The sequence below is a fragment of the Petromyzon marinus genome, chromosome 63 (assembly GCF_048934315.1).
Source record: "Petromyzon marinus isolate PM22_M1 ecotype Great Lakes invasive population chromosome 63, UKy_Petmar_22M1.pri1.0, whole genome shotgun sequence".
In the NCBI taxonomy this organism is placed as follows: domain Eukaryota; kingdom Metazoa; phylum Chordata; class Hyperoartia; order Petromyzontiformes; family Petromyzontidae; genus Petromyzon; species Petromyzon marinus.
This window is the reverse complement of record NC_133729.1, coordinates 4975245-5001371: the sequence shown is the minus strand read 5'-3', so window position 1 is coordinate 5001371 and position 26127 is coordinate 4975245. Positions and strand designations below refer to the sequence as shown.

General features: G+C 52.0%; 1 protein-coding gene across 2 annotated transcripts in view; it reads right to left on the bottom strand.

The window, feature by feature from the left end:
- The window catches only part of LOC116955985 (uncharacterized), a 33649-nt gene extending 9050 nt beyond the window's left edge, over positions 1 to 24599 (bottom strand). Inside the window, exons 1-5 of one of the 2 annotated variants that reach the window (XM_076053870.1) lie at positions 24117 to 24599; positions 8208 to 8377; positions 7389 to 7620; positions 3539 to 3633; positions 1609 to 1744 (exon numbers count right to left, since the gene is read on the bottom strand). In XM_076053870.1, the coding sequence (XP_075909985.1) occupies positions 1609 to 1744; positions 3539 to 3633; positions 7389 to 7620; positions 8208 to 8377; positions 24117 to 24192 (709 nt within the window). In that variant the 5' untranslated portion in view covers positions 24193 to 24599. Of the gene's footprint in view, positions 1 to 1608; positions 1745 to 3538; positions 3634 to 7388; positions 7621 to 8207; positions 8378 to 19506; positions 20169 to 24116 lie in introns of those variants that run through there. The other variant, XM_076053871.1, reaches the window with a different exon arrangement.
- Positions 24600 to 26127: the final 1528 nt, after the last annotated feature.

Here is a 26127-nt window from a genome sequence, read left to right as displayed (position 1 = left end):
ACAACGTCACTGCCATCGTCGTCATCGTTGACATCATCGCCACCATCTACATCATCATCATCAACAACATCATCGCCACCATCGCCATCACCGCGATACGAGCCGATTCCATCGCCCCCTAGCATCAGTTGCGTGCACCCCCTCTTGGGAGAGGGCTCCGGAAAGCTTCACCTGCACGGTCGCCATGCCGCAGGCTGAACCCCTCCACCCCTCATCCCTCCGCTCCCCCTCCCCCGCAAGTGGGATATTAATTTTTTGTCTATTTGTATGTTCATGGCAATTTCATGCAGTGCACAAACTTAAAACGCTAAAGAAATATAACGACAAACAATGTAAAACAAGAATGTGCACGAAATAATCTATTTAAAATCATGACGATTTGGCGATTCTTCGGCGTTTTTTCAAAATCTAGCATCCCCTCCCTCCCTCGAGGCCAATCGGTGATCTCCTGTAAAGCCTGAATCGATCCCATAGTGGAACCCTATAAACTACGAACAATTTTTGTATTTTATCTACCAGGTAAGGCCCCAACTGAGCTATGTACAGCTCTTTTTTTCAGAAGGGACCTGGACCATCACAAATGATGGCTCAACGAAGGGGCGGCTGATCATCACGTGCAAATGTCGAGCAGCAGCCAGATATTCTGAACGAGTGACGTAGATTCTAAATGTGGAGGGAAAAACCGGATTTCATGGAGAAAAATCCACGTGACCACAGGGACAGGGAGACGGGCAAACTCCAAATATACAGCAGCAGCAACAGGCGTCACGGTCGGGAGCGAACCCACGACCTCCTGTACACCAGGCGAGGTCGTTAACATCTCGTGGCGCACTTTAATGATGGCAGTGGTGACAATGATGACTATGATGACTGATGATGACAACGATGACGACGATGATGACTATGATGATGACTATGATGATGACTATGATGATGACTATGATGATGACTATGATGATGACGACGATGATGTCTATGATGATGACTATGATGATGACTATGATGATGACGACGATGATGACTATGATGATGACTATGATGATGACTATGATGATGACGACGATGATGTCTATGATGATGACGACGATGATGACGACGAGGACGACGACAATGACGATGATAACTATGATGATGACGACGATGGCGACGACAATGACGACGATGATGATGATGACTATGATGATGACGACGATGATGACGACGAGGACGACGACAATGACGATGATGACTATGATGATGACGACGACGACGATGATGATGATGATGACTATGATGATGACGACGATGACGGTGATGACTATGATGATAACGATGATGATGACGATGACGACGAGGACGACGACAATGACGACGATGACGACTATGATGACGACAATGACGACGATGATAATGACGACGATGATCACAATGATGACGACGACGATGATGACGATGATTACGATGACGACTATGATGATGACTATGATGATGACGACGTCGACGATGATGACTATGACGATGATGACTATGATGACAACGACGACGACGACAGTGATTATGACGACGACGATGATAATGATGACTATGATGACGACGATGACGACTATGATGATAACGACAACGACTCACCGGCCAGGGGGGAGGGCAGGCGACTCATGTGGGATGTGAAGTAATCAAAGCCTGGAGAAGAGGAAAGCGAAGACGACGACTCGTAGCAGTAGGAGGTGTTGGTGCTGGTGGACGCAGCATCGGAGCTCGTCTCGAACTGCGCTCGGAGAGACGCGCACAAACACGTACAGCACTACCGCTCACACTCACACGTACAGCACTACCGCTCACACTCACAAGTACAGCACTACCGCTCACACTCACACGTACAGCACTACCGCTCACACGTACAGCACTACCGCTCACACTCACACGTACAGCACTACCGCTCATACTCACACGTACAGCACTACCGCTCACACTCACACGTACAGCACTACCGCTCACACTCACACGTACAGCACTACCGCTCACACTCACACGTACAGCACTACCGCTCATACTCACACGTACAGCACTACCGCTCATACTCACACGTACAGCACTACCGCTCACACTCACACGCACAGCACTACCGCTCACACTCACACGTACAGCACTACCGCTCATACTCACACGTACACCACTACCGCTCATACTCACACGTACAGCACTACCGCTCACACTCACACGTACAGCACTACCGCTCATACTCACACGTACAGCACTACCGCTCATACTCACACGTACAGCACTACCGCTCATACTCGCAGAGACCCACAGAGACCCATACTCACAGAGACCCATACAGAGACTCACAGAGACCCATATACATATAGAGACCCATACAGAGACCCACAGAGACCCACAGAGACCCATTTCCAAATAGAGACCCATACTCAGAGACCCACAAAGACCCATACTCCTAGAGACTCACAGAGACCCATTTCCATATAGAGACCCATACTCACAGAGACCCACAGAAACCCATACAGAGACCCAGACTCATAGAGACCCATATTCAAAGAGACCCATACTAAGAGACCCACGGAGACCCATACTCAGAGACCCACAAAGACCCATACTCGTAGAGACTCACAGAGACCCACAGAGACCCATTTTCAAAGAGACCCATACTAAGAGACCCACAGAGACCCATACTAAATCTAAACTAGTTTTATTGTACCAGGTAAGGCCCACTGAGCTGTACAGCTCTTTGTTAGAATAGCTTATACAGCCATGGTGGCGAGATGTTAGCTACCTCGCTTGGAATACAGGAGGTCGTGGGTTTTGATCCCGCCCCCGACGCCTGCTATATATTCCATGTCTCTCCCTCCACATTTAGAATCAACGTCATGCGTTCAGAGTATTTGGCTCCTGCTATAAATTCCCACGTGGTGATGGTGATAAGCCAACTTCGTTGAGCTCTCATTTGATAAAAGAGCTAAGTAGCTCAGTGGGCCTTACCTGGTAAATTTAAAAAAAGCTGTTTGGTTTAATCATTTAAAGACAAGCTTCTCCAATGCCTCCTTAGCTAGGAGGGATGGAGATGGGAAAGCGGCACATTCCCCGCTTGTTTATTAGGTTGCGTTTCCATTGTGTCAGAATCTGAATATTTATTTATCCTGGAGTAATCGAATGAGCTGTAAGCTTATCGTAAAAAAAAAAAAATAGCTGATCGTTTTCACGTTCCATCCCCTAGCTGCCGCTCCTCGATTTGTCTCGACCCAAAACCACGAGGACCAGATGCCATAGGTTGACTGTCTGAGATGACTGGCAGATGCGCCACCTGCGCCCCCCGGTTGTGCCAATTTGCTGCGTTTCAGCTGCCCGGCGCTCCGCTCGTTGCTGCAGTTGGAGGGCGGCTGCCTCCCAACTTCCCAGTCGCAGCGTCCTTCGCGAGCCTCCTCCTCGACCACAGAGGCCGATCTCGACACCGCCGGTACCGGCCGTTGGCAAGCCCACTCAGCACACACATGCCCACACGCGCACACACACACGTACACACACGCACACGCGCACACAAACACACCTTGATCTCCAGAGCGGGGCCTTCAGGCTTCACCTCGGCCTGCTTCTCGTAGAAGGCGTGCCCCTCGTAGTCGTGGTCCATGCGCCTGCGTTTCTCTGCGGCGGCGGAACGCGACAACAAAGGTCAGAGGTTACGATCACCCCCATCCCCTCCTGCACTCTCCCCCCCCCCCCGTGTGTAGCCCACACAAGGCTGGTGGGGGCCACGCGTCGTTGGCGAGCAGCGGCACCTATAAAGCGGCACGGCGCCCAGCCGCCTTGGTCTCCCACGGCGCCGATGTTTTACACGCCGTGCCGGCTACCCATTTAAGACTGAGTGGATCTAGGGGATGCCCCGCCACCAGTATTTAAGTCAGGGGCGGAGCCGGGGGGGGGGGGGGGGGGGGTGACAGGGTAGACAATTGTCACCCCCGAAAAAAATAAAAAATCGAAAATCTGAAACATTCTGCGTGTAAGTGTACGACACTCGGTCTGGCGGACTCCGTGCAACTGCATTGTGAGAGCGCGTCGCCAACCGATGGCGTGGGGTATAGCCGATTTCTTAGCGCGTCGTCCTCGGCCTGCTCCTGAAGCGCAAGACGAGCCTGCCCTTCAGCGGAGGCGTGATCGTTCCCCTTCGCCGCCGCCGCCGCCGCCGGATGAAGAACGGATTTCGATCACGGTCCGATGAGCAAGAGCGGCAGCTACGGCTCCGGATCGCGACCCCGCCACGATGGCTCCCGATGGCGGAGTCGGACGCCCAAGCATTGCGCTACGCGTATCCGCAAGCGGGACGGTTCGTACCGCCTCCGGCTCCGCAACCTGGCCCCGACCGGGACGTTGAAATACCCGTCCAGGTTCGCTGGCGGCGCCGCCCCATCCGCCGCGCGACGGCGTCTTTGCTTGTCCAGTTCGACCGGCTCGAGTGCTCGTTCACCAGCGAGTCTGTTCACTCGCTTCTATTGCTACCTCTTCCCGCCGTCGTCAAGCGCTGGTGACGTTGCGTCGGCATTCATCAGCTCCCCCCGGCGTCTCAACCTGGAATAAGATCGGTGGCAAGAATTGCGGCCTGCTCACGCATCAGGGTGGGCACAGGTCGGCACACAACGTCGCCGTGAAGAAAGGCCGGGGGACCTTCCCAACGCCCGGCGGCACGTCATCACGGGCGACGCTGGGCCGGCCCGACAGAATGCCGAAACTCTTGACGGCAACCGCAAGCGCCTGGACGTCCTCCGTCGACGTCATGCGCGCCTGCGTGAACCGGGGCATTGCGATGCGGGGACGCGACGAGCCGCCGGGCTCCCTTAACCGGGGCGATTGTCTGGGGACTCTCAACATGCTACGAGAGTACGCGATGCACTGCTGCTTGCGGCCGTCACCTGGGAGAACGCGCCGCAGAATGCGACCGCGACCAGCCCCGAACGTTCAGAAGGGCCCGATCCGTGCTCACGCTCGACGCCGAGACTGGCGACGCGTTACCATTGCACCGTGGCGGACGAGTCGCGTGACGTCGGCGAGAAGGAGGAGCAGCAGCAGCTGGCCTTTCGTCAAGCGCTTTGTCGAGGTCAGCACGGGGGCATCCTGCGCGAGCGACTCGTCGACAATCGGCACGTGTCGGACGCGTGTGCGCCCGCCCTCCACCTCTGCAGCGCCATTGTCAACCTGCTCTCGAGTCGCCGGCGCCCCATTGAGACCGGCCGCGGCCAAGGATACGACGGCGCGTCGAGCACGAGCGGCGAGGTCGCTGGCCTGCGGCTCGCTCTCGTCGCTGCCCGCACAAAAATGGCGTCGCCGACGTTGCCGCGCTCTTTGACACCCCCGTCCAGAGGACACAATCCGCACTGCCGCCGGCTCGCGCAAGCGCAGCGACCGACCGCTCGCCGGGGCACACGAAGCTCGTCGACGGCCTGGTCGACGAGCTGGCCGTCTCTCCACCGGCCGCGGTCAGAATCAGGAGACGGCGTTGTCGGCGGCGGGCAACGCGAGCCGCTCGCCTCTCTGGCGCTCGCTGCACCGCCTGATTGAGATGTTCAACGCGGCGGCCGTCGTCGTCATCCAGAACGCGGGAGAGGGCGGCGCGCCAAAGGCAGAGCAAAGGGGCCGAAGCTCATCGCCTTCTCAGCGACGCGTTCTCGTTAAAGCTCGCGTGCTGCCCGCACCCGACGGAGCGCTTGCTTGAGATCACGAGCGATTTGCACGTGGCGCTGCGGAAAGAGGAGCAGGACGTTGTCAATGCGATGCGGCTTGCCGATTGCACCACTGAGTCGCTGAAGGCTAGGACGTCAACGCCTTCTGCGACGTCAACGAGGTACCCGTCTTGATTTAAAGCTTTCGTGACTGCAGTAATTCATATTCTTAGCTCTTTCGGTAAAGTCACGTCGAAGGGAAACAATAAAAGAATAAAATATATATGAAACAATAAAAATTCTCACGACGTTTCGACCATAACACAAACGGTCGTCATCAGGTGTGTCGGTTTGCATTAAATTAATGCAAACCGACGTCGTGAGAATTTTTATTGTTTTATATATATTTTATTATTTTATTGTTTCCCTTCAACGTGACTTTACCGAAAGAGCTAAGCATATGAGGTACCCGTCGTCGACATGAACGCGAACCGCACCCGCCCTGGACGTCCTCGGCGCTGCGCCTACGTCATCACCAACGACCACGTGTTTCACATCGACCTCGTTAACGCCTCGATCGACGAGATGCTGGTCGAGCTCGATCTGCGTTTCGGCGCGGAGTCGGTGAAGATGTTGCGGCCGGCGGTCCATTCATCGCCCCGCGATCGATTTTGAGTCGTTCAACGTCAGCGAGATCCTGGAGCTGGCCTGTGATTTTCCCGATCTCGACATGCTTCTCCTCGAGCTGCAGCTGCTCATACTTCGAACAGGAAATCCGGCGAGATGAAGAGCCGAAGAATGTGAACACGCTGCCAATGCTGCCCATGAACCTGGCGACAAGCGGCCGCGGAGATTCCGGCTCTCACCTGCTCTACCGCCTGGTGCGCCTCGTGTTGGCCCCACCGGTGGCCACCGCCACAGCCGAGCGCATCTTTGGCGCGATGAAGCACATTAAGACCCGATTGCGTACCGCCATGGGTGCCGAGTACTTTACTGACGCGACGCTCCTGCTCGTCGAAAACGACGTCGCAAAAGGCGTCACACCGACGACGAAATCATGGAGCAGTTCCAGCCGATGCGCCCGCACCGCAATCATGATCGTCCGAAGTCTAGTTCAACAGCCTGACTCTCTCATCATTCTTGAAATTAAAATTTGTTGAATGTCACCCCGGGCTGACAATCCTGGCTCCGCCCCCGATTTAAGTCGCCGATTTTTGGCTGCGTGCGGGAATCGAACTCGGGGTTGCCGAGTTTGCGGCGCTCCACTACCGCTCCTCAAAATCATCACCACACTCACCACTACTCGCCACTACTCACCACTCTCACCGTACCCACCACCTATACCACATTCACCACCACCACCACCACACTCACCACTCTTACCACCGTCACCACATCCACCACGCTCACCACTATCACCACCACCATCGTTACCACACCCACCACTCACCACACTCATCACCACGCTCGCCAAATTCCAACACCCAGCATTTGACACTAAGCGACGGTGACGACACCACAGAGCCTGTGCTAGGCTAGGTGCACACTCTGAGGTGCACCACCACCTCCCACCACCATTACCGCCACCACACTCACCGCCACTCTCACCGCCACCACAACCACCGCCACTCACCAACACCATCACCATCACGACTCTCGCCACCGTCACCACACTCGCCACCCGTCACCACACTCGCCACTCTCAACCTACCCGCAACCACTACCCATCACGACCACCGCACTCACTCTTTCCTCCTCCTCCTCCTCCTCCGTCGGCGCCGGTGCTGCCGGAGGAGCTGCCCGTGTCCTCCGGCAGCACGCGGTAGACCTTGTAGGGCTCGGGGATGTCCAGCTGGCTGCGCTGGGACACCTCCTGGAAGTCGGTGCTCTTGTTGAGGGCGCAGCGGAGGCGAGTCTTCATGGCAGACGGCTCGGCCTGCTCCTTGACGCTGAACTTGCCCCGGTTCTGGGCCCACGCCTAGGGCGGCGGCGGCGGCGGCGGCGGCAGGAAACCGTCGTCAACGGCAAGAACGCACGCCAATGGGAAAACGTCCATGGCAAACGTCGATGGCAAACGTCGACAAACGGACGGGGGGCGCGGGCGAAGAAACCAAACAAGCGAGGAATCATCTTCTTTGGTTCTTTCGGTAAAGTCACGTAGAATGAGAATAAAATAATAAATTGATAAAATAAAATAACACAATAAAATTCTCACGACGTTTCGGCCACAACGCAAGCGGCCGTCTTCAGGTGAAAGGAACAGACCTGTCGGGACGACAGAGCTTCAATGAACGATGTTAAGATTCGTAGCGACTTTTAAGCTGGTTAAAAGTCGCTACGAATCTTCGTTCATTGAAGCTCTGTCGTCCCGAGAGTTATGTACCTTTCACCTGAAGACGGCCGCTTGCGTTGTGGCCGAAACGTCGTGAGAATTTTATTTCATTAATTTATTATTGTATTCTCATTCTACGTGACTTTACCGAAAGAACCAAAGAAGATGAATCCTTGCAGTCACGAAAGCTTTAAATCGAAAGAAGCGAGTAAGTGTGGACGTGCGGAGCGAACCCTGAAGATGGCGCCGTGCATCCCTCGCGAGTAGTCGTGCTTGGACGCGTGCTTCCAGGGGATGCGGAACGTGGCCTTGGTGTCGTCCTCCCAGCAGAGGCCCGGGTAGAGGCCGCTCTCGATCTGTTCCAGCAGCCAGGGCCTCAGGCGAGCCTTGCTGTGCGCAACGTCTGCAGCGGCACCACGGCGGCAGGAGCAGCAGCAGGAGGAGGAGGAGGAGAAAGAGCAGGAGGAGGAGCAGCAGGAGGAGCAGCAGCAGCAGCAGGAGGAAGAGCAGTAGCAGCAGGAGGAGAAGCAGAAAGAGCAGCAGCAGGAGGAGCAGCAGCAGCGGGGGGAGCAGCAGGAAGAGCAGTAGCAGCAGGAGCAGCAGGAGGAAGAGCAGCAGCAGGAGCAGCAGGGGGAGCAGCAGGAAGAGCAGTAGCAGCAGGAGGAGGAGCAGCAGCAGGAGCAGCAGGGGGAGCAGCAGGAAGAGCAGTAGCAGCAGGAGCAGCAGGAGGAGCAACAGCAGGAGCAGCAGTAGCAGCAGGAGGAGGAGCAGCAGCAGGAGCAGCAGTAGCAGCAGGAGGAGGAGCAACAGCAGCAGGAGCAGCAGTAGCAGCAGGAGGAAGAGCAGCAGCAGCAGGAGGAGCAGCAGGAAGAGCAGCAGCAGGAGCAGGAGGAGCAGCAGGTGGAGGCAAAGGTAGAATCATCATCGTCATCCACGGAGTGGCCTGGTGTCGTCAAGAAAACGACTAAGACTATTTTACCGGGTAAGGCCCCCCTCCCGCCCCCCACTGAGCTGCGTGGCTCTCATTTGGGAAGCGACCTGCCCATCACAAATGATAGCATCCCAACGAAAGTGGCGGATCATCGTGAGTCGTGCGGAAATTTAGAGCAGCCAAAGACTCGGAACGCGTGATGCCGATGACAAATGTGGAGAGGAAAACCGGGGCAAGATCCGAGCGACCACGGGGAGAGAGAGAGAGACACCGCAAACTCCAAATGAACTCACACTCACCCTACCGTTAACACACTGACACTACCGTTAACACACTGACACTACCGTTAACACACAAACACTAACCCTACCGTTAACACACTCACCCTACCGTTAACACACTAACACTACCGTTAACACACTCACCCTACCGTTAACACACTAACACTACCATTAACACACTGACACTACCGTTAACACACTGACACTACCGTTAACACACTGACACTACCGTTAACACACAAACACTACCGTTAACACACTGACACTAACCCTACCGTTAACACACTAACTCTACCGTTAACACACTGACACTAACCCTACCGTTAACACACTAACCCTAGAGTTAACACACTAACACTAACCCTACCGTTAACACACTAACCCTACCGTTAACACACTAACACTAACCCTACCGTTAACACACTGACACTAACCCTACCGTTAACACACTAACACTAACCCTACCGTTAACACACTGACACTACCGTTAACACACTAACACTAACCCTACCGTTAATACACTAACACTAACCCTACCGTTAACACACTAACACTAACCCTACTGTTAACACACTAACACTAACCCTACCGTTAACACACTGACACTACCGTTAACACACTAACACTAACCCTACCGTTAACACACTAACACTACCGTTAACACACTAACACTAACCCTACCGTTAACACACTGACACTACCGTTAACACACTAACCCTACCGTTAACACACTAACCCTACCGTTAACACACTGACACTAAGCCCTACCACAGTATTACCACACTGACACCAATCGTTTTCAGAATCTGTATTCATCCTGGAGGAATCCGATGAGCTATGAAGCTCTTTTGGACAGATGTACAGTAGGTCAGCAAGTAACAACAAACGCCACAAAAAAAACACTAAAAATAAATAAAGTGTCCATAATCTGACAGTTATACTACTAACACCACACGTTTCTGTTTGAATACGTTTCAGTGTTGTATAGCCCGAGCTAACATTGTGGAATTTCAACACAAGCTTCCGTCTTCAGGTGGAACAGTCACAGCAAGATCGCTGCATCAAGTGATGCAGTGATGCAGCTACCTTGCTGTGACTAAATTTCAATTTAAAGCTTTCGTGACTGCAAGGATTCATCTTATTTGGTTATTTCGGTAAAGTCACGTAGAATGAGAATAAAATAATGAAATGAAACAATAAAATTCTCACGACGTTTCGGCCACAACACAAGTGGCCTTCTTCAGGTGAAAGGAACAAACCTGTCGGGACGACAGAGCTACACTGAACGCTGCTAAGATTCACAGCGTCTTTTAAGCTGGTTGAGAGAAGTGAGGCACCTTGACAAAGGGGGTTTACATATCAAACAGGAGAATTTAGCATTGAAACAGTTGAGGGATTAGTTTGTGACTGGTCACAGAAATAGCTATATTAAAGTTAAAGCCTACACATCCACAGAGGCACCTAGTACAAATCAAACAGGAGAATTTAGCATTGAAACAGTTGAGGGATTAGCTTGTGACTGGTCACAGCAATAGCTATGTTAAAGTCAAAGCCTACACATCCACAGAGGCACCTAGTACAAATCAAACAGGAGAATTTAGCATTGAAACAGTTGAGGGATTAGCTTGTGACTGGTCACAGAAAGCTGTGTTAAAGTCAAAGCCTACACATCCACAGAGGCACCTAGTACAAATCAAACAGGAGAATTTAGCATTGAAACAATTGAGGGATTAGCTTGTGACTAGGCACAGAAATAGCTATGTTAAAGTCCTACACATCCACAGAGGCACCTAGTACAAATCAAACAGGAGAATTTAGCATTGAAATAGCTGAGGGATTAGCTTGTGACTGGTCACAGAAATAGCCATGTTAAAGTCAAAGCCTACACATCCACAGAGGCACCTAGTACATATCAAACAGGATAATTTAGCATTGAAATAGCTGATTGATTAGCTTGTGACTGGTCACAGAAATAGCTATGTTAAAGTCAAAGCCTACACATCCACAGAGGCACCTCGTACATGGACGCCAAAGGGGCAGCAACAACTCAACTATCATACAGTAAACCGATGTGAAAAAAACCTAAGTCTAAATTACATCAATATAATAAATGTACTCAATATATTCTTAAATAAGCAGAGCTATTAACAGCAACTGGGTATACATTACACTATATAATGAATACCATATAGTAAACAGATAAAAAAACTAAAATATAAACTACCTCAATGTTATCAATTAACTATATATTCTCCAATCAGCTGAGCATTCCAACAATAAGTCGTTATATATCACGATGCTATATGGCGAAAAAATGGGTGGATTCTTACCCTCCACCTTGCTGTGACTGTTCCACCTGAAGACGGAAGCTTGTGTTGCCTCTGAAACGTCGTGATTTTATTTAATTTAGTTTTATTTTATTTTACCTACGTGACTTTACCGGAAAAAAAAACAAAGAGTATGAATCCTTGCAGTCACGAAAGCTTCAAATCTAGATTTGTGGAATTTCCACATTATCATGACATGAGCCAATCGGAGTACTTTGCTGTGTATAGGACAGCAACAACCGCCATTCTCCACTAAGTGGCTGTGACGTCACCGCGGCGCTTGTGCCAGGCTAGGTGCACTTTAAGGCCACGTGAAGTATCGAATGCCTGCTGGCAGTGATTCAGGCGATACAGGCGATCATCGATAATTATCCGGTGGCCTCCAGGGTGGGGCGAGAGGGTGGCAGGTTTTTCGAAACGCCGAAGAATCACCAATCATCATTATTTAAAATAGATTATTTTTGCACATTCATGTATGATATTACGTTTGTTGGTGTGGTGTGTTTTTTAGAGTGTCACGTTTGTTTAACACGTAAGCTTTCGTGACCAATATCATCCATAATATAAAATATATGATCCATAATAAAAAAAAATCTGGCTGCAACCTGATGATGCCAGTTGTAATTACTGGCGAAACGTCGGACTCAGATTATAAATGTTGTGAATTTGCTCTCCAACACACCGGTGTGCTGTACTAGTATACTACACTATACACTACACTACTATACACTTCACTATACACGACACTACTATACACTTAACTATACACTACACTATACACTACACTATACACTACACTACTATACACTACTATACACTACACTACTATACACTTCATTATACATTACATTACGATACACTTCACTATACACTACACTATACACTACACTACACACGACTATACTCTACACTACTATACACTTCACTACTATACACTTCACTATACATTACACTACTATACACGACTATACACTACACTACTATACACTACACTATACACTACACTATACACTACTATACACTTCACTATACCCTACTATACACTACACTACTATACACTACACTATACACTACTATACACTTCACTATACATTACACTACTATACACTACTATACACTTCACTATACATTACACTACTATACACTACTATACACTTCACTATACACTACACTATATTTATTACCATGCTGGTAAATTTCGTGTTCGGTTGAACACGAAATTTAACACTTCTGAAATCCGTGGTCCGCCAGGAAGTGTCTAACTGTGTTGTTGGCCTGACTGGATGTGCTTCACATGTTTTTTGCAGGTTTGTTGAATTCTCGTCTCTCATCTTTTTTTTGTGTTGTATTTACCTCCGTGATTTGTTCTTGGCACCTGATGAAGATCGCTTGCGTTGTGATCGAAACGTCGTGATTGTGTTTTTTTTGCTTTCACATAATTTCATTGTATTTCTACATACGTGACTTTACCGGAATCACCACTGAGTACAAATACATCCTAATTACGGGCTAGGTGGGGGTGGAGCAGGGGGAGTTCATAGTTCAGTTTAGACTGCGATGACTGACAGACCGGCACCCACGCACGTGTGTCGCCAACCACAACCATCACCAACTCATCCACAACTCATCCACAACTCATCCACAACTCATCCACAACTCATCACCAACTCATCCACAACTCATCCACAACTCATCACCAACTCATCCACAACTCATCCACAACTCATCACCAACTCATCACCAACTCATCCACAACTCATCCACAACCATCACCAACTCATCCACAACTCATCCACAACTCATCCACAACTCATCCACAACTCATCACCAACTCATCCACAACTCATCCACAACTCATCACCAACTCATCCACAACTCATCCACAACTCATCACCAACTCATCACCAACTCATCCACAACTCATCCACAACTCATCCACAACTCATCACCAACTCATCCACAACTCAGCACCAACTCATCCACAACTCATCCACAACTCATCCACAACTCATCACCAACTCATCCACAACTCATCACCAACTCATCCACAACTCATCCACAACTCATCCACAACTCATCACCAACTCATCCACAACTCATCACCAACTCATCCACAACTGCCGCGCCGCGATGTTGTTGTGCAAGTCAAAGCCTCACGACGTTAAACGCCAACAAATCGAAGCGGAGCCGGTCCTGCAGGGTTTTGGTTTTTGTGTTTTTTTTTAATAATTCGGTTGCTTCTCTTACACCCAGGAGGAATGTCGCACTGCTATCAGAGACGGGTTGCGTGGCCTTAGAGGGAGGGGGGGGGGGGCTTGGCTCTCAGTCTCTCACTTCACCTCCACCCCCCCCCCCCCCAAAAATAAAGATAAAGAATCCCGCACCCCCCCACCGTGTAGCCTGTAACAGACTGTCGGGGCAAGTGCTGTTAGCGAAGACTACCGGCACGGCAACACGAGGGGGTGGGGGTAACCAGCACCACGCCCGGCCGCCTTTGTCTCCCCCCCCCCCAAGGGGCGATGTTTACTACCACACCGCACCAAGTACTCATTTGAGTACCTGGTGCGGTGTGTAGTGACTGGGGGGTGGGTGGGGGGTGAGGTGAGTGGGGGGTGGGGTGAGTGAGGGGAGGGGTGAGTGGGGGGTGGGGTGAGTGGGGGGGTGGGGTGAGTGGTGGATGGGGTCGGTGGGACTGGGGGGGTGAGTGGGGGGTGAGTGGGGGGTGAGTGAGGGGAGGGGTGAGTGGGGGGTGGGGTGAGTGGGACTGGGGGGGGGGTGAGTGGGGGGTGGGGTGAGTGGGGGGTGGGGTGAGTGGGACTGGGTGGGGTGAGTGGGGGGTGGGGTGAGTGGGGGGTGGGGTCGGTGAGACTGGGTGGGGTGAGTGGGGGGTGGGGTGAGTGGGGGGTGGGGTGAGTGGGGGGCGGGGTGAGTGGGGGGTGGGGTGAGTGGGACTGGGGGGGTGAGTGAGGGGTAGGGTGAGTGGGGGGTGGGGTGAGTGGGGGGTGGGGTGAGTGGGGGGTGGGGTGAGTGGGGGGCGGGGTGAGTGGGGGGTGGGGTGAGTGGGACTGGGGGTGAGTGAGGGGTAGGGTGAGTGGGGGGTGGGGTGAGTGGGGGGTGGGGTGAGTGGGAGGTGGGGTGAGTGGGGGGTGGGGTGAGTGGGGGGTGGGGTGAGTGGGGGGTGGGGTCGGTGAGACTGGGGGGGGTGAGTGGGGGGTGGGGTGAGTGGGGGGCGGGGTGAGTGGGGGGTGGGGTCAGTGGGACTGGGTGGGGTGAGTGGGGGGTAGGGTGAGTGGGGGGTGGGGTGAGTGGGGGGTGGGGTGAGTGGGGGGTGGGGTGAGTGGGGGGTGGGGTGAGTGGGGGGCGGGGTGAGTGGGGGGTGGGGTGAGTGGGACTGGGGGGGTGAGTGAGGGGTAGGGTGAGTGGGGGGTGGGGTGAGTGGGGGGTGGGGTGAGTGGGAGGTGGGGTGAGTGGGGGGTGGGGTGAGTGGGGGGTGGGGTGAGTGGGGGGTGGGGTCGGTGAGACTGGGGGGGGGTGAGTGGGGGGTGGGGTGAGTGGGGGGCGGGGTGAGTGGGGGGTGGGGTCAGTGGGAATGGGTGGGGTGAGTGGGGGGTAGGGTGAGTGGGGGGTGGGGTGAGTGGGGGGTAGGGTGAGTGGGGGGTGGGGTGAGTGGGGGGTAGGGTGAGTGGGGGGTGGGGTGAGTGGGGGGTGGGGTGAGTGGGGGGTGGGGTGAGTGGGGGGTGGGGTCGGTGGGACTGGGGGGGTGAGTGGGGGGTGGGGTCGGTGGGACTGGGGTTGCGCTACTTAAGAAACGTTCCCTGCCACTGCTTCAACTCGTCATTATTATTCAGAGTATTTGGCTGCTGCTATAAAATGTCCAACGCGATAAGCCACCGTCTGTGACGACCAGGTCGCTCCTGACAAAAAAAAAGACAAGCTCACAGCCGAGTGGGCTTTACCTGGTCAAATAGAAAAACAATAGTTTCGTTTCATTTGTGTTAGTTCTTCGTTTGGTTACCTCTCGTAAAACTTCGCCTGTTGTTATTTGTTGCTGTAACTTTTTGACCCCGTGCCCCCTTCGCTGGACCATCTGCGAAAGAGAGAGCTTCATAGCTCATCGGATTTCCTCCACCCGGCCTAAATAAAGATTCTGATTCTGGAACGGGCCCGAGCCCAGTCCCTTGTCGTCCCCCCCCCACTCCCCCGGGAGACGGAGCGATTTATTTCGGGGTGAGCTATTGGCTTCTAACAACCGCCGTTCACCACCTTAGTGGTGGTGACATCAACACGCCACTTGTGCCAGGCGAGGTGCACTTTGAGGCCACGTGGACGTGTCAAAGGCTCGCATGCCGGCAGGTCACGGGCAGACCCAGGTGCCACGTGTTGACTGGCTGACTGAGATGACTTGGCAGATGAACCACCTGTGCCCCCTACTGTGCCAACTCGCTGTATTGTATTCGTCCGGCGCGTTGTTGTGAGCGTCGCTCCTCTGCCCTCTGCTGTTGCTGGAGGGCGACTGCCTCCAACTGCCCAGCAGCAGCAGCGTCCTTCACGAGCCTCCTCCTCCTCCACAGAGGACGACCTTAAACACCGCTGATACCGCTCATCGGCAAGTTCACTCAGCTCCACGTCCTCCTGCACCTCATCGGTCCATCTCCTCTCTAGCCCATACTGTGCCCGTTTCGCCTCCTCTGTCCGGCCAAAACAGAAGATTCTTGGACATGCGGTGGCTGGGCACCCCTGTATATACACAAACACGAGTGCACAGACACACTCACCTGTACACACACTCACCTGTACACACACTCACCTGTACACATACGCGTACAACCCACACACACACCTGTACGTACACACCCACAAACTCGCTGAAACCAGCTGGCTTTAAGCCCGACACTACAGACAAAGGCCACCTCTATCTTTTGAAGATGTGGGTCTTAAGTTGAACAGCAGGGGTGGGGGGGGCCAGTGAATTACATAACACGAAAGAAGATTTGAGCGCCCTTGGGAGAGGTTGTGTGAGTGACGAACGCCCGTGGCCACGCGGAACCCTGCGACCACCTTCCAAGCTGCCGCTCCCCACGCCTGTACAAAGAAAAAGATCCCCCGTGTAGCCTGTAACAGACTGTGGGGGCAAGTGCTCTTAGCGAGCAGCACCTATGAAGGCCGGAACGGTACACGAGGGGGTGGGTGGCCAGCACCACGCCCGACCGCCTTTGTCTCCCTAGTGGCGATGTTTACACACCGCACCAGCTACTCATTTGAGGCTGAGTCGACCTAGGGGAGGAGGCCCAGGACCGGTTCAGATAATCGTCACTGGGTGTTGGCCGTGAGCGGGAATCGAACCCGGGTCGCCAGGTTCGTAGCGCAGCGCGCTAACCGCTACACCACCGCTCCCCTACATACATACACACACACCCCCCGATACACACAAACCCACATGCCCCTATACACGGACACTTATATGACCGGGCACACGCCCATCACTGTATACCGTCACATCAATTCACTCACTTCCTTCACTACACTCTCACATTCACTAGTTAACACACACACTCTCACATTCACTAGTTAACACACACACACTCTCACATTCACTAGGTAACACACACACACACTCTCACATTCACTAGTTAACACACACACACACACTCTCACATTCACTAGTTAACACACACACACTGTCACATTCACTAGTTAACACACACACACTCTCACATTCACTAGGTAACACACACACACACTCTCACATTCACTAGTTAACACACACACACTCTCACATTCACTAGTTAACACACACACTGTCACATTCACTATTTAACACACACACACTCACATTCACTAGTTAACACACACACTCTCACATTCACTAGTTAACACACACACACTCTCACATTCACTAGTTAACACACACACTCACATTCACTAGTTAACACACACACTCACTCACATTCACTAGTTAACACACACATTCACTAGTTAACACACACATTCTCACATTCACTAGTTAACACACACACACACTCTCACATTCACTAGTTAACACACACACTCTCACATTCACTAGTTAACACACACACTCGCATTCACTAGTTAACACACTCACATTCACTAGTTAACACACACACACACTCTCACATTCACTAGTTAACACACACACACATTCACTAGCTAACACACACACATTCACTAGTTAACACACACACACACACTCTCACATTCACTATTTAACACACACACACACTCTCACATTCACTAGTTAACACACATACACTCTCACATTCACTATTTAACACATACACACACTCACATTCACTAGTTAACACACACATACTCTCACATTCACTAGTTAACACACACACTCACATGTACGCACACACACACACACAAACAGACTGTTGGGGCAAGTGCTGTTTGCGAGCGCCTATGAAGGCCGGAACGGCACACGAGGGGGTGGGTGGCCTGCACCACGCCCGGCCGCCTTTGTCTCCCCAGTGGCGATGTTTTACACAGCGCACCAGGTACTCATTTGAGGCTGAGTCGACCTAGGGGAGGAGGCCCAGGACCGGTTCAGATAATCGTCATTTGTGTTGGCCGTGAGCGGGAATCGAACCCGGATTACCGGGTTCGTAGCGCAGCGTAGCGCTAACCGATACCACTCTCACTTGCACGTGCTCACACTCACCTGTACACACACTCACCTGTACACACACATATGTACGTGCTCACAATCACCTGTACACATACACTCGCCTGTACACACACACCTACCTGTACACACACACCTACCTGTACACACACACACACCTGTACACACACACACACCTGTACACACTAACCTGTACGTGCTCACAATCACCTGTACACATACACTCGCCTGTACACATACACACCTACCTGTACACACACACCTACCTGTACACACACACCTACCTGTACACACACACACCTGTACACACTAACCTGTACGTGCTCACAATCACCTGTACACATACACTCGCCTGTACACATACACTCGCCTGTACACACACACACCTACCTGTACACACACACACCTGTACACACTAACCTGTACGTGCTCACAATCACCTGTACACATACACTCGCCTGTACACATACACTCGCCTGTACACACACACACCTACCTGTACACACACACACCTACCTGTACACACACACCTACCTGTACACACACACACACCTGTACACACTCACTTGTATGTGCTCACAATCACCTGTACACATACACTCGCCTGTACACATACACTCGCCTGTACACACACACACCTACCTGTACACACACACACCTGTACACACTAACCTGTACGTGCTCACAATCACCTGTACACATACACTCGCCTGTACACATACACTCGCCTGTACACACACTCGCCTGTACACACACACACCTACCTGTACACACACACCTACCTGTACACACACACACCTGTACACACTCACTTGTACGTGCTCACACTCGCATGTACACACACTCACCTGTACACACACCTACCTGTACACACACCTACCTGTACACACACTCACCTGTACTTGCTCACACTCGCATGTACGCACACCTACCTGTGCACACACCTACCTGTACACACAACAACAACCGCCATTCGCCACTACGTGGCGGTGACGTCACCACGACGATTGTGCCAGGCCTGTACACACACTCACCTGTACGTGCTCACAATCACCTGTACACATACACTCGCATGTACACACCTGTACACACATTCACCTATCATCTTTACACACACACACATCTCACTGGAAGCTCTCTAGATTCACAGATTAAGTCATCCGTACACAAAGACAAAGATCCCCCGTATAACCTTGCACAGACTGTTGGGGCAAGTGCCGTTTGCGAGCTCCTATGAAGGCCGGAACGGCACACGAGGGGGTGGGTGGCCAGCACCCACGCCCGGCCGCCTTTGTCTCCCCAGTGTCGATCTTACACATCACATGTACACACACGCACCTCACCTACCACAGCACGCAACAGCCGCCATTTGCCAAGAAGAGACGATGACACCACCACAGCACTTGTGCCAGGCTAGGTGCACCTTGAGGCTATCACGATTGAGTGATGAAGGCTCGCCGCTGACATGAGGTCACGGGACAGACCCAGGTCGACTGACTGAGATGATCGGCAGATGCGCCACATGCGCTCCCTACTGTCACAACTTTCTGCGTTTTATCCGCCTGGCGCTCCGCTCGTTGTTGTGAGCGTAGCTCCTCCTCCGCCGTTGCCGGAGGGCGACTGCCTCCAAACTAAATTTGAAGCTTTCGTGTGGACTGCAGGAATCCATACACTTTGGTTCTTTCGGTAAAGTCACGTTAGGTGTTTGCCCCCCGAAACGTCGTTTATACCTACGTGACTTTACCGAAAGAACCAATGAGTATGCCTACAAACTGCCCAGTAGCAGCAGCAGCAGCAGCGTCCTTCACGAGCCTCCTCCTCCTCATCCTCATCCTCCACAGAGGCCGATCTTGACACCGCTGGTACCGCTCATCGGCAAGTCCACTCAGCTCCACGTCCTTCTGTAACCACGTCACTCCATCTCTCATCGAGCCCGTGCCGCGCCCGCTTAGCCCCCTTCAATGGGACTGCGTCCAGAAACCTCAAGGACCCGTGATCTACTCGCACAATCCATCCCGGTTAAATTCAGGATGGAAGCGTAGGAGGAGGAAGAGGAGGCGGCGGTGGGGGGGGGGGGTGGTGTGTACGCCTGTTCGAGTATCTCTAACCGGTGAAGATGCTCCATTAGAGGGGTGGGGAGTGGGGGGGGTGGGGAGTGGGGGGGGTGGGGAGTGGGGGGGGTGGGGAGTGGGGGGGGTGGGGAGTGGGGGGGGGTGGGGAGTGGGGGGGGTGGGGAGTGGGGGGGGTGGGGAGTGGGGGGGGTGGGGAGTGGGGGGGGTGGGGAGTGGGGGGGGTGGGGAGTGGGGGGGGTGGGGAGTGGGGGGGGTGGGGAGTGGGGGGGGTGGGGAGTGGGGGGGGAGGGGGTCCACGTTTCGCAAGCCTACGTTGAAGAAGGTTTGGAATACTTTTTTTTCCTGGATTTTTCTGTTGTGCGGAAGTCACTTTAAGATACTCGTGCTCTTTGGTTTTTTTTGTTTTCGGTAAAGTCACGTAGGAAAAATAAAATTAAAATAAAAGAAAACTAAATTAAATCAAATCACGACGTTTCGGAGGCAACACAAGCTTCCGTCTTCAGGTGGAACAGACACAGCAAAAGTTCGCCGTATCAAGTGAACAGCGCTGGGACACACGAGCTTATATACAGGTTAAGGTTAGGGGAGGGCTGAGCTAAGCCGCCTTTTTGTTATGTAGCTGTTTTATTTTTTTATTTTATTTTACCTACGTGACTTTACCCAAAAAAAAACAACAAAGAGTATGAATACTTGCAGTCACGAAAGCTTCAAATCTAGAAGCACTTAAAGCTGTTTTATTTGTTCGTGTTTTTGTTGTGTGTGTGTTGCGGTCGCACCCGATTCAAGAGCCGAATGGCTCACGGGGCTATACCTAAATAAAACAGGTCCCCGCAGGGTGGGCTGGTAGGAACATTGGAATTTTTCCGCAAATTTATGACATTGTTCCTTCCAAATGTTGGGTGCAATAAGACATATCAAGTCTCTGCGCTGTCAATTGCTAATTTTTACACCCAACAGCACGAGATTTCACTTCGTTAAAGTATTGAAAGGGGACGGACGGACGGACACATTAATCTATTGCAGGCTGGTACACTCAGTTTACAACTTCGCTCCTACCAGTATAAATGAAACTGAAACTGAATGACCGTGGCCGAGAAGACCCGAAGCTTCGTGCGGAAGCGACAGACCCGGGTAGCTTCCATGCAGGTGACCAAAAAACAAATATACAGATAGTCCCCAAAGTTACGATGTTTCCCGACTTACGATATTTCGATCTTACGATGGCGATAGCGACAAAATTGTTAAATATTTTAAATTTAGTGCGGCAGGCAAACACAGCAGCAGCATACGAGCTACGGATACGTTCGATGCATGTTAAAAGTTTATATTTTTTATAGCAGATAGGATTGTTTTCTGAAAAAAACTTCTATTAAACTGCAGTTCATATTAGGTAGGCTAATAATTTACATTTTACTGTGCAACAGAGTATTGTAATTAATAAATACAGACAGTATATAGTTTTATAGAGTACGGTACTGTAAATTGCTTTGCTTTGCTCAATTATCACCATTCTTTAAGACTCCTGGGTAGATTTCGATTTAAAGCTTTCGTGACTGCAAGGATTCATCTTCTTTGGTTCTTTCGGTAAAGTCACGTAGAATGAGAATAAAATAATAAATTGATAAAATAAAATAACACAATAATATTCTCACGACGTTTCGGCCACAACACAAGCGGCCTTCATCAGGTGAAGGGACGAGACTGTCTGGTAGGACAGCGCTGGAGTGAAAAAAAAAGCCACGTTCAGATCACGGCCTTTAAGCTGTCCTTTGTCAAGGCGCTTTGTTCCTCTCACACAGCTTAAAGGGCGTGATCTGAACGTGGCTTTTTTCACTCCAGCGCTGTCCTACCAGACAGTCTCGTCCCTTCACCTGATGAAGGCCGCTTGTGTTGTGGCCGAAACGTCGTGAGAATATTATTGTATTATTTTATTTTATCAATTTATTATTTTATTCTCATTCTACGTGACTTTACCGAAAGAACCAAAGAAGATGACTCCTGGGTAGGCTAAGGCCATCATCGACTTACGATATTTTTGACTTACGATGGGGGTTGTCGTAACGCACCTCCATCGTAAGTCGAGGACTGCCTGGATAATGCCGCTCGACAAATTCGTCAGGGGTTGAGACCTCTGCTGTCAATCCGGAGCTGGTCATGAGCACACTGCCCATGGCAATTGTAAACGGAGCTGCACACGCAAAGACAAAGCTCCCCCGTGTAGCCTTGACCACACAGTTAGGGCAAGTGCTTACGGAGTTCGGAACGTGACTCAAGGGTTGTGGGCGGTGGCCAGCAACACGCCGCTGGTTGACACATCATAGCAGGTACTTTATTTGAGGCCGAGTCGACCTAGGGGAGGCCCAGTACCGCGACAGATAATTCTGTAATTATCGTCACCGGTGTTGGCCGCGAGCGCGAATTGGATTCTGAGCGCAGTGCGCGCACCACTTCGCCACCGCTCCCCACTTACAACAACCAAACCACATAATGTACAAACAACAACAACGTACTGTACAAACAACAAGTTATTCGCCACTAAGTGGTGGCGATATCACGACGGTGATTGTGTCAGGCTTGGTGCACTTTGAGACCACCACGTGACAGACCCTGGTGCCGTCCGTGGGTTGACACTCACCCCGACACTCACCCCCCACTCACCCCCCATTCACCCCTACACACTCACCCCACACACTCTCACGCCACACACTCTCACCCCACACACTCTCACCCCACACACTGTCACCCCACACACTGTCACCCCACACACTCTCACCCCACACACTCTCACCCCACACACACTCTCACCCCACACACTCTCACCCCACACACTGTCACCCCACACACTGTCACCCCACACACTCTCACCCCACACACTCTCACCCCACACACTGTCACCCCACACACTCTCACCCCACACACTCTCACCCCACACACACTCTCACCCCACACACTGTCACCCCACACACTCTCACCCCACACACTCTCACCCCACACACTCTCACCCCACACACTCTCACCCCACACACTCTCACCCCACACACTCTCACCCCACACACTCTCACCCCACACACTGTCACCCCACACACTCTCACCCCACACACTCTCACCCCACACACTCTCACCCCACACACTCTCACCCCACACTCACCCCCACCACTCACTCACCCCACACTCACTCACCCCCACACTCACTCACCCTCACCCCCACACTCACTCACCCCCACACTCACCCCCACACTCACCCCCACCACTCACTCACCCCCCCGCACTCACCCCCACACTCACTCACCCCCACCACTCACTCACCCCCACCACTCACTCACTCCCACCACTCACTTACCCCCCCACACTCACTCACCCACACACTCACTCACCCCCACACTCACTCAGCCCCACACTCACTCAGCCCCACACTCACTCACCCCCACACTCACTCAGCCCCACACTCACTCAGCCCCACACTCACTCAGCCCCACACTCACTCAGCCCCACACTCACTCACCCCCACACTCACTCACACACTCACCCCCACACTCACACACTCACCCCCACACTCACTCACCCCCACACTCACTCACCCCCACACTCACTCACTCACCCCCACACTCACTCACCCACACACTCACTCACCCCCACGCACTCACTCACCCCCACGCACTCACTCACCCCCACACTCACTCACCCACACACTCACTCACCCCCACACTCACTCACCCCCCACACTCACCCACACTCACTCACCCAACACACTCACTCACCCCCACACTCACTCACCCCCCACACTCACTCACCCCCACACTCACCTCCACACTCACTCACCCAACACACTCACTCACCCCCACACTCACTCACACTCACCCCACACACTCACCCCGCCACACTCACCTTGAATCACGTTATTCACCCCTACCACGGGCTGGGCCGACCCCACGCCGCCCAGAGTCACCGCCGTTCGCTCCATGCCACACGGACGGATGGGGAACCCCAGCACAGGGGAGGAGTGGGAGGGGGGAGGACTTCTTTCGCACCGTACGTGTCCAACCGCTCTAATCCATCGCCTCGATGTCTGAATCCGCAAAAGCAGCGACGTCGATGGGTAAATATCCTCTTTGGCAGCCCACTTACACACTTTGGTCCAAACGCAGCGATAGTTCGGAGCGACCGCCCTCCATCCTCCTGCTCCTCCTCCTCCCGTGTGTTGTTATGGAAGTGTCGCTGCCACCACGACCCTGACAGTCGTGGAAGACTTCGGCTGGTTCCCGGGGGTGGAAAGCTTCTTCCTTATAAACTCGTTCGCACTTCTTCTCCTTTTGAACCTGCGAGCCAACAACACAGCTCCCCTTTCTCCTCCACCCACCCACACACCCCCCACCACCACCACTAAGGAGGATGCCACGCCAAGCCAAAGCTCCCCTTTGAGGAAGTGAAATGTCGCAGGACGAGAGAGTCGCTGTGGGTCTCTGCCATTGGCTGCCTTTCTAAAGCGTTGCACGAGGAGGAGGAAGTTCGGTTTCTGCTTTCGTTTTTCGCGAAGCAAGCCGTGGTGGCGGGGTCTTAAATTTGGATGTAAAAGCTTTAAAGAAAGAACCAAGAATATGAATACCGGTGGTGGTGTGATGTCGCTTGTATTGCCGTAGATGTCAATCCATAACACGGGGTAACCACCCCCCGTGTTCTTGTTATAGGGGACATTTGAGTTTTGGGGTCGAAGCGGCGTAACCAGCCTTTTCAATACGGGCAAACTAAATTAGTTGAGTTTTATCGCCTTGCGATGGGACTTTGTAGGACGAACGTTGAGATTGTATAAGGGCACGGGGTGAGCAATAATGTCTGGTATGTAATCGGGTACACGCACTGATAAGGGGTTGACAGGTATGTAATTATAGTGTAGTGTATAATGTAGTGTATAGCAAGGTCGTAGCTATGGAATCAACATTAGGGGGGGGGGGATCAAATCTTCCGGGGGGTCTGGGGTCCCCCCTCCCCAGAAAAAATATAAATTTGAAAACTAATTTCCTGCCTAAAATATAGCAAAAAATTCACGAACACCATTAGACAATGTCTAATGGTGTATTGTATTACATTGCGCTGTTTTTATATTTTCTACCTTGTCTCATTGTATGTTATGGCAGAGATTAGGGATTAATAAAGTAACAACCATAACCACAATCATATAAACAGAAATCTATGCATTGTCCAGATATTGTGGCCAAGGTTTAGGGAATTGTTATTTACATAGCATCGCAATATTTTTTTTTTTAATATTTTTATCGCAATTTTTAAAAAGTGGCGTTTTTTTCTTGCTGTGGTTTTCACACCTGATGATGAATGCCTGTGCTGCAATCGAAACGCCGTGAGAATTGTAATTGTTTAATTTTATTTGCATTATTTTATTATTTCCCTTCTACGTGGTGACTTTACCGAAAGCACCGAGAATATGAATTCCCTGCGGTCACGAAAGCTTTACATGGAAAAATAAAACGTGTCATAAAATCATTGTCGGGCCACGCGCGGACTTGCCGCTCACCACGTGCTGCGTCGCCCCGTTCCTAACAGGCCACGGACCGGCTACCGGATGGTTTAGTTTTATTTGTGTTTTGAATGATTTCTTTCTTGGACTTTGCATGATTATCACATGCCTTTGTACTTTTTGTTGTGGTGGCGTTCTTTCCCGCCCCCTACTGGACGCCTGTCAAAAAAAGCTTTATAGCTCATCGGATTCCTCCAGTGGAGGTGTATTCTGATTGCGAGTCTATGGGTCTGTGCGAGTCGATGTATGTTGAACGTATTTCGATGACCGGACGTGGCCAACCGTTCTAATCGGAGGTGCGGGGGAAGGACAACTAAACACTTCTAAATGAGTCTCTGTGTGAGTCAAGGCCGTAAATTATGATAT